General features: G+C 41.3%; 1 protein-coding gene across 1 annotated transcript in view; it reads left to right on the top strand.

The window, feature by feature from the left end:
• The window catches only part of SLC17A6 (solute carrier family 17 member 6), a 67489-nt gene that overhangs the window by 2007 nt on the left and 52160 nt on the right, over positions 1 to 13322 (top strand). Inside the window, exons 2-3 of the mRNA XM_069091301.1 lie at positions 1973 to 2225; positions 4181 to 4299. Coding sequence (XP_068947402.1) covers positions 1973 to 2225; positions 4181 to 4299 — 372 coding nt within the window. The remainder of the gene's footprint in view (positions 1 to 1972; positions 2226 to 4180; positions 4300 to 13322) is intronic.

Below are 13322 nucleotides of genomic sequence, written 5' to 3' on the forward strand. Positions count from 1 at the left end.
TATCTATCTATCTATCTATCTATCTATCTATCTATCTATCTATCTATCTATCTATCTATCTATCTATCTATATATATAGTATATGTATATGAAAATGGCCCAACTGGTAGCAATTAAAATTGATCCTGCTTATTTCGAACCAAAAATACTATGCTAAAGAAAAGGTTTCCTTTAAAAATATGAAACTATTACATCCTAACATTACTGGAAGATACTCCCTTTAAAGAGGAAGGGTATGTCTTTGTCTAAAAAGAAATCTCATAGATTAAACTCTCTGAAGAAAACGGTTATTACTCAAACGTAGGAAAGCATTTTAGCCCTTTAAGATAATTTCATTGATGGGATTCATTACTAAAAGGTTGGGAATTTTAAAATATTGATGACAATGGAATTTCCAAAGTGGTGCCAGGTCTGCATTGAATGCGGAAATGCCTTATGCACGACTGATTATCTTTTAATGTGTATAGAATTGCATTTGAATATCTAGAAAGGGCCCCATCACATCCCCCCCCCCCCAGTGCAATAGAGAAATGTGAATAATTCATTACAAATATATGGGAAGGAAGTAGTTGTTTTTTTCTATTCTGTCTACACATTTGGGTGGCTTTTCTCTTTTTTCCTCTCCACTCCCTCCTCCCCGCCATCTTAAGCAAAGAAAAGACATATATAGGTTTAGAGCCAGGACAAAATCTAGGATTTGAGTTCACATAGCAGGGCTGATTCGAAGGAGAAAAGCGGGGCAAAGCTTGCTGCAGGTGTGACACGCGAAACCCTGCAATGTCCTTCCCACTTACAAATCCAGATAGAGGAAGGACTCGGCCCAGAACACTTTTGCTACGAGAAGCGTGGGCGTGGCTACGTCACCTCACGCCCAGAAAACCCGCATCCCTTTGGGGAAAGGTCGAAGCTCCGCAGGGAAGTCAGAGGGCACTGTTGCTTTTGTAGGCTAGCTGAGATTTGAGCTCCTCGGTGGAAAGAAGGCAGGAAATTGGTACTGAGAGTAGTAGCAGAGAAGGTTCAGGGTATAAACGCTGCGGGAGAGGGAGAAAGAACCCAAGTGGAATGGTTCAAAATTGGCACCACGGAGCTCATGCCCACTTACTTGTTTTCTCTGCTTATGTCAAGCAACACCTGGAGGGAAAAGAACGCTCAGAAATTGGGGGTTGGGGTGGGGTAGGGTTCAGGGGTTAGGGAGGATTCAGAGCAGGGGATATCTTGTGCATTTGAGCCAAAGGAGCAGGGGAAACTGGAGGCAGGATGGAGTGGAACGTACTTCTTTGGGGAGAAAAGGCATTAAAATCGAAATTCAGTTCAGTTCCATTCTACCAGCACTGTTTAAGCGCTCACTGTACGCATGGCACAAAGCTAAAAACAAAGTAATTTCTCCTCTTAGAGCACTTATCTTCTGTCGGGGTTATAAACTGGAAGAAAGGAAAGAAGTTTGATAAAAAATATTAGCTCATGGGCCAACTGGTTTCCTATGTCAAGTCACTCCTACTCCTCACCTCCCCTTTAGCTGCAAAAATCATTCCCAAAGGCTTCTTAACAGGGGGTGCGGGAACGGTTTTTAAAAACCTTTTTTTTTTTTTTTAGTATTAGTATTTTGATAACCATTTCAATATAACGTCTTTCCTTTGCAACCTTAAACATTTTATTTTATGGTTTTAAAAACATTCTTCTGAGAGAGGTCAATAGGCTTCACCAAGGGGGCCCATGACAGAAACAAGAAACAAGGTTAAGAAGCTCCGATTTTAGATGGACCACATACCTCCTCCCCAGAGAGCTTATAAGCAAAAGCACCCCTCCCCAAGTCCACCCTGGAGAGGGCGCTAAGTGAACACAACCTTGAGCGCACCAGGGCCAAACCGTGCTCCAATTGGACGCAGTTCCTAAAGCTTTCTGTCTTCCCTTTCTTGCCCCCGCCCCCGCCCCCGCCCCCATCCGGTTCGCTCTCTTCCCTCCTGCTCTCCAGGGCGCTGGAGAAGAAGCAGAAGACTGGGGAGACTATTGAACTGACCGAGGATGGGAAGCCCCTGGAGGTGCAGGAGAAGAAGGCTCCACTCTGCGACTGTACCTGCTTTGGCCTGCCACGCCGCTATATCATAGCTATCATGAGTGGCCTGGGCTTCTGCATTTCCTTTGGAATCCGATGCAACCTGGGGGTCGCCATCGTGGACATGGTGAACAACAGTACCATACACCGAGGGGGGAAGATCATCAAGGAGGTGGGCAACTGTGGGGACAAGGATCCTCTTCTCCTTTTCTTCCTTCACCAGGGGCCCCACCTCACACCCAACTCTATGGTCATAAAGGTCATCAATTTAGAACTGAAAGACATCTTAGATGTCCAAAGCAGCATTTTGTAGATGAGGAAAGAGAGAGACTCCTCAAGGACACACAGTTCTTAAGCAACGGACATGGGATTTGAATCTCTGTACTGACTCCCAATCCAATGGAGTTTTGTTCCAGTCACTTAAAAAGGTGTCAAAGTTGTCCTCAATTTTTTATGTTCACACATGATAATAGATCACATAGAAAATTATGGGATGGCAATGAGAATGGACCTGTGACTTTATTGGTAGAGGAAATCCCTCTACCAAAACAGATGGGCACCTTTTCTGTGATTTATAATTTTAGAAACTTGCTTGGCACTAAGTGACTTGCTCAGGTTCATCCAGCCAATGTTAGATGATGTTAGAGCTGGGACTCTATTACATAATAATAAAAAAACAATAACTCCAGTATATTTTTCTTAGTTCTCACCGTTGTACCTTATGAACTTCTTTTCCAAGACCATTGGACAGTCACTCCTATGCCAGCCCTACTGCCAATCTTTAGCACAGGAACACAACTCTAGACCTTAAAAAGACTCCGAGGAGCGTAGCTTTTCTAATACTTCTAGGTCTCATGGAGTTAAGTGAGGTAAATTAGAATTTAAGAGGAAGAAGATGAGCCATTTCACAGATCAATCAATCCACAAATATTTACTGAGCTTTAGGTGTCAGGTATTAGGCTACCTTTTCAGAACCCAAAGATAAAAATGATAGAGACTATGTCCTCAAGAAGTTTACAATCAAAGGGTTCACACACATACCATACAGGTATATAAACATGCATATGCATGACTATATAATATATGCACATGTATGTCTATATAATATTCACATACATATATGTATGTATAATGTGCATGTATGCATATGTACACATATACATGCATACATGTATAAACAAAATATATAAAACAAGCAACCTTGGAGACAGCATGTGACTAGAGGAATTGATAATTGATGTCTCCTTTCAAGAAAACACACCAGCTATCCCAAGTACAACCTTTTCACTTCCATCTCCCCCTCTTCCTGCCCCCCTCCCCCAAACCTTAGGTCCACTAGTCTGGGATTGAGAGAGTTCCCAGAGCATATTTTTTCATTTGGTTTGGTTTAGTTTTCCCCAGTGAAATGCAGGCTCTTTCTTGCTCATTGTGTGAAACCTTGGCTCTCAACTTTGACCTTTATACACTAGTTTTCTTTATATTCATTCTTTCTAACTAGTATCCAGCTTCCTTCCAAATAAAAACTGCCTCCCCTTTGGGATTTTCATATCTGCGTGTTTGCCCTGTGCCGTGCCCCCTCCCCCAACTCATATGAGCCCCAGCTCCTTCCCATCACCTTTGTTACCGCAGCTTTAGCCGCAGTTCCTGATCTTAGGATCCTCCTTCCTATATCTTGCATTAGCCCCACCTCACCTTCAGTTCAATTTACCCTAATTCAGCAAATATTTATCATGGCGCTAGGGACATAAAGTTAAGAATCCTTCCCCTATTTCTCTGTTCTAGATTTCCTTCCCTTCGGACGCCCTCTTTCCCCCGGTACAATGTACCGATTGTAGGTGCACTTTCACTGCACCCCCATCCCCAGAAACCTGCGCTTAGGTCTCCTAGCTGGCAGACAGCCAGGCCCTTAGAGGAGAGACAAAAAGGTGCAAGGAGTTTTAGGCTCCCTGGAAGCAGCGGCACACTTTCCGAGAGCTAATCCGGGGGCCTACAGCGCTATCGACCCCTGTATCTGCATTCTCAACTCAAGGTGTAACTTGAAATTAGCAGACTCTCAGCGGCTCAAGTAAGCACACTAATTTTCCCTCGATTTCTTCTCTTTTCTCCTGCTTCCTCTGGCCTTGATAGAAAGCCAAATTTAACTGGGACCCGGAAACCGTGGGGATGATCCATGGGTCCTTCTTCTGGGGTTACATCATCACTCAAATCCCCGGAGGTTACATCGCGTCGCGCTTGGCCGCCAACAGGTAACTGCCCAGGCCTGGGGTGTCTCTGGGGGTAGGGGCGGGTGTGGGTGTGTGGAAACTGGAGATCTTGGAGGAGCAATGGACGACCAGAGGGAGAGGGTCAGTAGGGATAAAGTACCCCAGTGAACTATCCTCGACGGGGTTTGCCTAGCATTCTACCTGCGCTCGCTCTACGGGGTCTGGATCTAGCTCGGGCCTCAGACCCGAGAATCGAGTTGTGGGGTAGAAACCGCAGCCTAGTCTGGGATAGTTGGGGGAGGGGTGAGAGGGGTGAGGCCCAACGGCTTAGGGTTTTATCCCATTGGGTGAAAAGGGCCTTGATGCAGTCGGTAATTAACAGTTCCCTAAACCCACCACGAGCTGCGTGGATGTGGTGGAGTATTTTTGCTGTTTTTGGTAAAATCCTGGGTAGTCTTCGCCTTTCCCCCCTTTCTTACTGGCAAAAATCAACAGCTGAATGTCCCCTCCTTTGCAAGCCAGGTTTGAGCCACAGGAGTGGTTCGGACCCTTTGGCCAGACGGATTGCCGAGCTTTCCCAGGCCTGGCAGGTCCGCCGCACGTAGCCCGCAGAGCAGATGGTGCTCGGGGTCTTAAGGCTTTGTTTCTATGGTGTCTGGCGAGCTTTCAAGCACCCGGGGTGTGATTCCACCTGTTAATTAGCTCCACGGAGAACTGCGGGAGGACAGAAGGCACTCAGCTCAGTCTCCAGGGCCGAAAGTCGAGGTCCTAGTGCCTGCTCATGGTCAGCTCGACCCCCTCCTCCCCATCTAAACCTCCTAGTGTTTGGGGCTGTCCCTGATTCTGGGAATCTAGGGGATGAGAAAAGTCGCAGGGCCCGGGAACAGCTGATGGGGCCGCGGACTGCTGGGGACCTCGGGTTTGTTTTGGGGGGAGGGAGGGCGTTCTGATTTTAACTGCCTAAATTAATTCATTAAGACAGCATTGTTGAGAATGAAGGGGAGAAAGGATCCATTTTTGGTTCCTCCTGTTTTAAAGCATTAGGTTTTTGTTTGCTTTGGAATCCGGATTCTAACGCCCCCTTCCAAGGTTAGCTTCTTCCCCTCCCCTCGAAAGAATCTCGCTTTAAAGATGAACAAAAAGAAAAAGAACGATTACTCATTTATATAGCGATTTGAAGCTTACAACGCATTCCTCATTAATTACTTTTGGCCTCTGTTTAGTACCGGGACACAATCCACCTCTTTTCATTCTCCCCAACCCCTCCCCCTTGGTGTTTCTCACTCACAGTTCGATTTACCTAAGATTCTAACACAATGATCAAGTCTTCCAGCCTCTGACAGCTCAGTTATCTCCTGGGCCCTGGGCGGGACTCCTGGAAATTTACTTGCGGCTTAGCAGGCAGAGGGCACTGATTTCAGGGGAGCCCTTCAGAGCAGCAAGAGGACGGAATAGATGAATAGATTCATAAAGTTGACTTTGAATAATATCTATACCCAGATTTTAACTCCTCCCCCACACAAGCTCATAGAGATGAGAGAAAAAGAAAAACGGAGAGGAGACCAACATCCCCACCCACGTACATGTAGTTCATGTATGAAAATGGCCTTAGGTAGAAATCATTAAGGGAAAAACTAATTTCAACGTACCTAATTATAAATTACAAAGCTTTTTCTTTATTTCAGCCCAGCTCAAAGCATCAAGTCTATGTTTTTCCCTGAAAAGAAAAGCCTTGATTTTTTTTTCCATTTCTTGAAAAAAAATGCTTACAATCTGCATTTAAGTGCATTTTCCATTCCTGGAACTACTTCTGGGTGCAGGAGCAACTAAGGAGGAGATCTGATGTCAAAATACAACAACTGGACCTTTAAAGCACCATCCAGAGTCAGAATCTTAAGCTTGCCAAATGTTAAAAGGCTAAGGTTTTCCTGCCAGGCACAAACACCTGGGATTTGCCAAGTTCCTCCTCTTTTAAAGATGGGAGGCCAAATGGAGAGAAATCTCATGTAAAATGCAACCTTGTAGTTTTCATTACAAATCACAACTAAAATGATATCAACTGACTTTATAGTGCTTCAGGGTTTAGAAAGTATTTTAATATATTATCTCATTTGATCATCAAAACTACCCTGTGAAGGAAGAGGCTAAAATTATCCCCAGTTTTACAGATGAAGAACCTATGACTTAAACAATAAGAAAGTTGTCAAAGTCATGCACAGCTAAAAAAAAAAAAAAGTCTGAGATGTGACTAAATTCAGGTCTTCCTAAATTCCAAGTCCAGCACTCTGTTCATTATGCCGCATGACTTCTAGTATGCAGTATGCTTAATATTGATCCAGTTTCCAAGATCTTAGGCATAATTTTCTTAAAAACAAAGAGGGGGTGACTTAAAGTTATGATTTACATCAATATTTACCTCATCTTTTTAAACCTCACATGAACTCCCTTTGGTTGTTCAGAAAGCTTGATAATATGTAAGCAATTATTTAAAAGCACACATTATAAGAAAACTTCCTTACATAAGAAACAGAGGAAAATAATTGCATTCCTTATCTGGAAAGCTATTCTGAAGTTGTGAGATTCCATTCAACTAGTTTTCTATCAACTGATATTGCATACCCATCCAAAATTGCTTCTTCCTGGAAACTATCTAAAAATGGTATAAGATTCCCCTTGGATAGGATACTGGGGACAGATTCCCTCCCCTATGTGCAAAGCAATCTCCCTTTGGAGGGTGTTTTCTGGCGTATCTTCATGCATACAATCCTGAAGTGAAGGAGCTGAGGTGTTTGGAGAGAAAGCATCAAGGGAAAGGTGCTTAGTGACTATGCCTTCTCATAGAAACACCCTTAATGAAAAAAAAAAAATAGATCTTTCTTTCTATTGGCTAGGTCCGAAGCAGTCTCATACCTGGTTACAATTAAAGTTGTTGGCTCATTGGCTAGGTAGAGCAGAACACCTGGTTTTTTTATTTATGAGGATGAAAGGCTGGGAGAGCTGGGGAAAGAGTGAGCTCAGTCCCCAGAGAAGGGGAATTCTTGCATCACTTTTTCTCTGTTATTCTTAAAGTGATAGTACATACTTCAAGCAGCAGAATTGGTTGTCCTGATGGTGCTGTGTTTTATTTTGTAGGGGGAAATATTAGTCATTTTGATAAATGATGTTGGAAGATTATTTTTTTATAGTGGGAGAGAGGGGAGTCTGGCATATTCAGTATTGATAAAGAAAGAAAAATGTATTTAGATATATTTATGCAATTGGGGTTAATCTGATTTGTTTGCTTTTTAACCAATGAAGAAATGCAACTTTTTTTTTTCCCATTGAAGAATTTTAAAGTACAAAATTCCTAAGCAGACATTTTGAAGACTTGTAAGGACATCTGTATATCAGAACTAGAGTCATATTAGATCTAGGGGAAACTTAGATATTAGCCTGCCTGGAACCCACATTTTATAGTATTAATTCATTGCAGCAAATATTTATTAAGCACCTATAATGTGGCAGGCACCAGCACTAGAAATGTAAAGACAAAACCACAACAGACTCTGGCTTCAAGGGGCTTATATTCATTTTCCTTTTCTGTCACGTTGACCAATCATAGGTGTGAGGTGATACCTCAGAGATGTTTTTGTGTTTCTGTAATCAATTGTGATTAAGAGCATTTTTTTCATGTGACTTGATGGAGAAGTGACCTAGTTCAATCCCTTCCTTTTACAAATGAGGCAAGTCCTAGAAAGAAGTGATTTGTTTAAAGTCACACAGTTAGACAGCACTGAAATTGCTACTAGAATCTGGGTCTTCTGACTCATATTCTAGTGCCTTCCTCACTGCAAATGCTATCTTGCTAAATTTATAGCAGTCACTGCATAAGCCAAGTACAAGCAAAGGAACTTGTCCTAGTGAGGTAATCACATTTTGCAGTTTTCAGAATAGTAAGCCACAAATACAGAAAAAGTGCATGTCCAAAAAGGAAGTTCTGCAAAGCAAGTGATCCAAATGCAATTTCAGTGTATTCTATTATGCAGCTTTCCCCATCTTTGCAAAGATAGTCTTATAGCTCACTAAGTGCAACAGACCAGTACAAAGTACAATGTAAAACAAAATAAATAAATGAAAATCCATTTTCAGATAAATCTATTTATCCATACACTTCTTTCTTTCTTTCTTTCTTTCTTTCTTTCTTTCTTTCTTTCTTTCTTTCTCTCTCTCTTTCTTTCTTTCTTTCCTTCTTTATATCTATCACCTATCTATCTACTCATCTATCTATCTATACATCTATCATCTATCTTTCTATACATCTATCTATCCTATCATCTCTATTTCTATCCATCTCTCTAGCAGTCATCTAAACAGGAATAAACTGCCTCAGTTACCTAATATCTAAAATGGGGATGACACAAGCACTTATCCCTGTGGGTTGTAGTGAGGAAAAAATGAAATAATACTTTTAAAGCATGCTGTATAAATGTTAACTATTATTATTCATTCTTCCAGCTCTGTTTTTGTTTTTAGTCTGATTTCAACATTTACAAACATAAATGGGAAATTTCCACTGTGAAAAAAATGCCTCTTTTCAAGTGTCAGGTTTCTACTGTATTAAATTATCTTTTGGGTCACATTATTCACTGTTGAAGTTAATGTCTGTTGAAAATGCTCTACATCTCCTTTGAAGGTTTTTAAAGAGCTGCCTTGAAATGGCTTCATTTCAGCACCACTCACTCAAGGAGCTAAAGTTCATGGACAGTTGAGTCCTGTGTTATTCTGCTAAGATACATGTATGTCATCTTTAAACTCTAGGCATGCAGACACAAAATATTAATCCAACTGAGAAAATTCATCCAAGATTAGAATTGAATTTCCCTGTTAAAGTCTACATTTATTTTGCTTTTGCTTTTACTTAAACAAGATTTGGTCTCAAAAAAGGCCTGTGTAGTATAGTGGACAGAGAAAATGTCCTTGGAAGCAAGGAGACCTTGGTTCAAATCTGACCTTCAACATCTACTGTATGTGTGACAGTTTGTGTGAGTCTCTAAGCAAGTCTTTTTGCCATTCAGTGTTCTAGGTCAGAAGTCAAACACATGGCTTCTCGGCAGTATGGCACCAGATGAAAATATAATTGGGAACTATTTAACAAAACAAATGAAAATGCAATAAAACATAACTGATATTCGCATATGGTTTTCTAAGTCAATGCACACCTGCAGTGATCCTTATGTATGATTTAGTGGCTTCCATTTCTATTTGAGTCTGATGCTACTGCTCTAGGCAATTCTCTTAGATTCCAAGCTGTAGAGAAGGTATCAACCTACTTGTGGACAGAGCACATTATAACAATGAAATAGAAGGTATAGTCCCTAGCCCTTCAGTTTACAAGGCCAACATTTGTAGTTTGGGGTGCATCTTATGTTCCTAATTCAACTTTTACTTTGAGTAAAGAAAATCAACCCTCCCCCCCCCATTACCAGAGGATCACAGAATTTCATCTGGAAGGAATGTCAGGGGGCATTTAGTTCAATCCCCTTATTTTACCTGTGAGGAAACTGAGGCCCAGAGAAATGAAGTGGTGGTTAACCCAGGGTCACACAGTAAGTAGTAGTCCTGGGATTCAAACCCTATTCTATGGACCCCAAACCCATCACTCTTTCTGCTTTATCATGCTACCTGAAGCAGAAGCTGAGGTGGTGATGCCTGAGGCAGGATTCCTGGCTATCTGTGATGACTTGTACTTGCATACCTTTTAAACAAACATCTGGCCAGTCTGTCTCATGTTTACCTTGTTTTTAGCACTACACTTGGTATTATTGGGCTTGTATCTCACAACTTTCTGAGGTGTAGGTACTGAACAGCAGTTACAGATATCATGGCTGACATTTGACAAATTAGGAAACTGAGGCAAAAGGAGCATCCACTGACTCTCTCATGGTCACATAGGGACTATCAGAGGAGGGATTCAAACCTAGGCTTTCCTGACTCAGAATCTAGCACACTATCTGTGACAACATACTTTCCCCGAACTGCATGAGTGACTACCATCTATAGTGTCTCAAATCCAGGGGAAAAATCCAAGAATTAGAGAAAGAAGCTTTTAATGGCCCCAAAGGGACAAACAGGATTTGTGTTAGAAACTATTGGGACATTTAGTCATTTTTAAACTACACTGGATCCTAAAATCTTTTGGCCTCTTTTCCTCTTGCAAAATCATGACAGACATTTCTTTTCCTTATTCTTAAAAAAAAAAAAGGCAAACCAATTAGGACATAAGGACACAGGCTAAGAATCTGTCTTTTAACTGAAGAAGAGCATGGATTCTATAGCCCTTGTGCCTCTTTGTACCCTCCCCCAAGATAGTTACTAAGCCTTGAGAATGGTGTGGGTATTGTTGGAAAAAGAAAGACGTTCGGATTTTTCAGTAGAAATAAAAAAAAAAAACATTTTATCAAATCCTGATTTAAAATGGACATTTCCCTATTACTAGATTCCTGTGGAGAGCCATTTGTCCCTTACAATATACATGAAAGTCCATAAATTTAAAAGTCAAATTACTAATAAATGTTTGCATTTTTAAAATAAAAAATAAATAAAAATTCCAACAGTTTGAGTAAATGTAGCCTTCCAGGCATGCCTGTTGTTATAAAATCCACTCACGAACAACAGCGTAGGTTTTTTGAAAGAGATGTAGGCAGGCATTCTATCCATAAAACCTCCTATTTCATGGCCAAAATAGAGGATTTAGAAGAGTGGTGGTATGGTTGTGTATATATGGATAATTGTCTGCTTTATTTAGGGGGAAAAAGAGTAAAAAGAAAAAAGAAGCTAGATTTCTTTACAAAAGTAATATAATATTTAAGGTTCTCATCAAACAGACTTATTCTCTATTTAAATTGGAAATAACAACCCCTATAAAACAACGTTCCCTTGATCCTGACCCCTGTGTCTGGCAAACAATTCTGAAAATATGAAAAGAACCCAGGCAGCTAACAAAAACTAAAGGGCCAAGGTTTGGCATTCTGCTCTGGATGAATGGATTTTACCCACACAGAGGGTCAGAAGTCACTCTATTTCCCTGTTTATCTGCCTAATCTGTCTATCTGTCCATGATCTATAGATAGGGTCACTTCTGACCTCTGAAAAATCAAACACATGAGATTCTAGACTGGTTCCTCTTCCTTCTAAGAAGAGAAAGACCCTGTTCAACCCCTACTTTCATGCTTTGCCTTGCCTGAGCTAGATGAACTAAGCCTAGCCCACTTGCCGGAAGAGGTGGAGAGGGCTCCCAGGGGCTGGCACATGCCTTTGTCCTTTTTTCTCTCCCTCCCCCCTCGTTAGACCTGCATACATTAAGTATCGCAGGTTAGAAGGCTCCCTGGCAGCCTCCCTGGGGTAGGGAGAAGTCTGGGGGGAGGGGAACGTCAGGTGGGCAGCTGGTGGAGTGATTCTCCCGATGCCATATGTCGCTGTTGGGGCCATCTATTTTCTCTGTCATGAGTGATGAAGTCATTTTTACAACTTAATGATGTACCAAGGGACCCAGAGTGCTGCTTTTGTGCATGTGTATTTCTTTTTTTAATATAAGAGTCGGGCATCAGATGTGGCAAAATGAGGAACAGAGAGGCCCCTGTTTGATTAGATTAAGCAGCAGGGAATCAACCTGCTCCAAATCACCCTCTGGGAGAGGCTTAGCTTTCCACTCAGGGTCAGATACATCGGTTCCACGTTAAGCTACAATGGAAATAGATTGATATCATCTTTTAAAATGGCATACCACCCATGTTCTTGTCACTTTTCAGAATAAGTCTCCATGGGGGCAGTGACTCATACAGGGGGCATGAAGGTGTTGGGACTGTGGGCCAATCAAGTGTGTAAATAGGAATCTCATGAGTAACTCACCATGGGCCACATTAAATAAGAATGTTCTCAAAATGTTCAAAACTCAGTCAAAGATGGCTTGCCTTTGATTCCCCTCCAATGCTGGTTGATCAATCTTTATTGCCAGTGTGCCTCTCCTGGTGTTAGCTACTGATTTAGGTATCTGCAGCCTCTCCTTACCAAGGCTGGTGAAACATGAGTTAAACTCAGTAAGATATAGGGGACATGACTGAACCTTAAGTCACAGAGAATTTGTTCAGTAAAAGGCAAAACTAAAAGCGTGTAGTCTTTTACCTAGCATTCCCCATCTTCTCATCTGATATACAAAGGAAAAATAAGAATGTGACTGTTTTTAATACTTTAACATTCTTTTTTTTTTTTAGCAATTGGGGTTAAGTAACTTGCTCAAGGTTACACGGCCAGGTGTTTCTGGGTGGGTGCTAAGTGTCTGAGCCCAGATTCGATCCCCCAGGTAATCCCGACACTGGGGCTAGTGTTCTTACTCGATGTGCTACCTGGCTGCCCCAAAACTTGAACATTCTTAATGGCATCAAACTTCAATGTGTCAGTTTCCACAGAGGAAATAGTTAAGAGAACAAAAATTCAAAATAGATTTCTAGTCTTTTCACACTACAGAAGGTTTCTGTAGTGAATTAATAGATCCAACCCTTACTTCACTGGGTAATAGATAGGAACATTCAGGGAAAATCTGAACATTTACCAATTTTTATGCCTGGTGAAATGAATGGGAAAAAAACCCTAGATTTTTTCTGGTCCAAATCCTAAATCTCTCATTTATCTGTGACTTTGAGCGAGTCACTTCACCTCACGGGTCTTAGCTTCTCCCTCTGTAAAACAAGGAGGTTAGATTAGGCAGTGTCTGAGGTCTCTTCTAGCTCTGAATCTATGAGCTCATTTGTGAGATGAAATTTTAATTCAGTGTTTTTACACACAAGTTACATTCCTTGGCTTCCATGTTCTCTTGGTTCAATTGTTCAAATCTGACCAGTGACTCACTTTCATACTAGGGGGACATTTTAAATACATTAAATTCTGTTTTCAGTTGTGAGAAGCAAATCTTTAAACCAAAGCCATTAGACTTTGATTCACCTTGGATAGCATTTTCATGTTTCAATTCAGTAATTTTAAAATTCTATCTATCTATCTATCTATCTATCTATCTATCTATCTATCTATCT

This window comes from Petaurus breviceps, unplaced genomic scaffold, assembly GCF_028583685.1.
Source record: "Petaurus breviceps papuanus isolate PSGF00001 unplaced genomic scaffold, PetGlider_PUasm1.0 188, whole genome shotgun sequence".
Classification (NCBI taxonomy): Eukaryota; Metazoa; Chordata; class Mammalia; order Diprotodontia; family Petauridae; genus Petaurus; species Petaurus breviceps.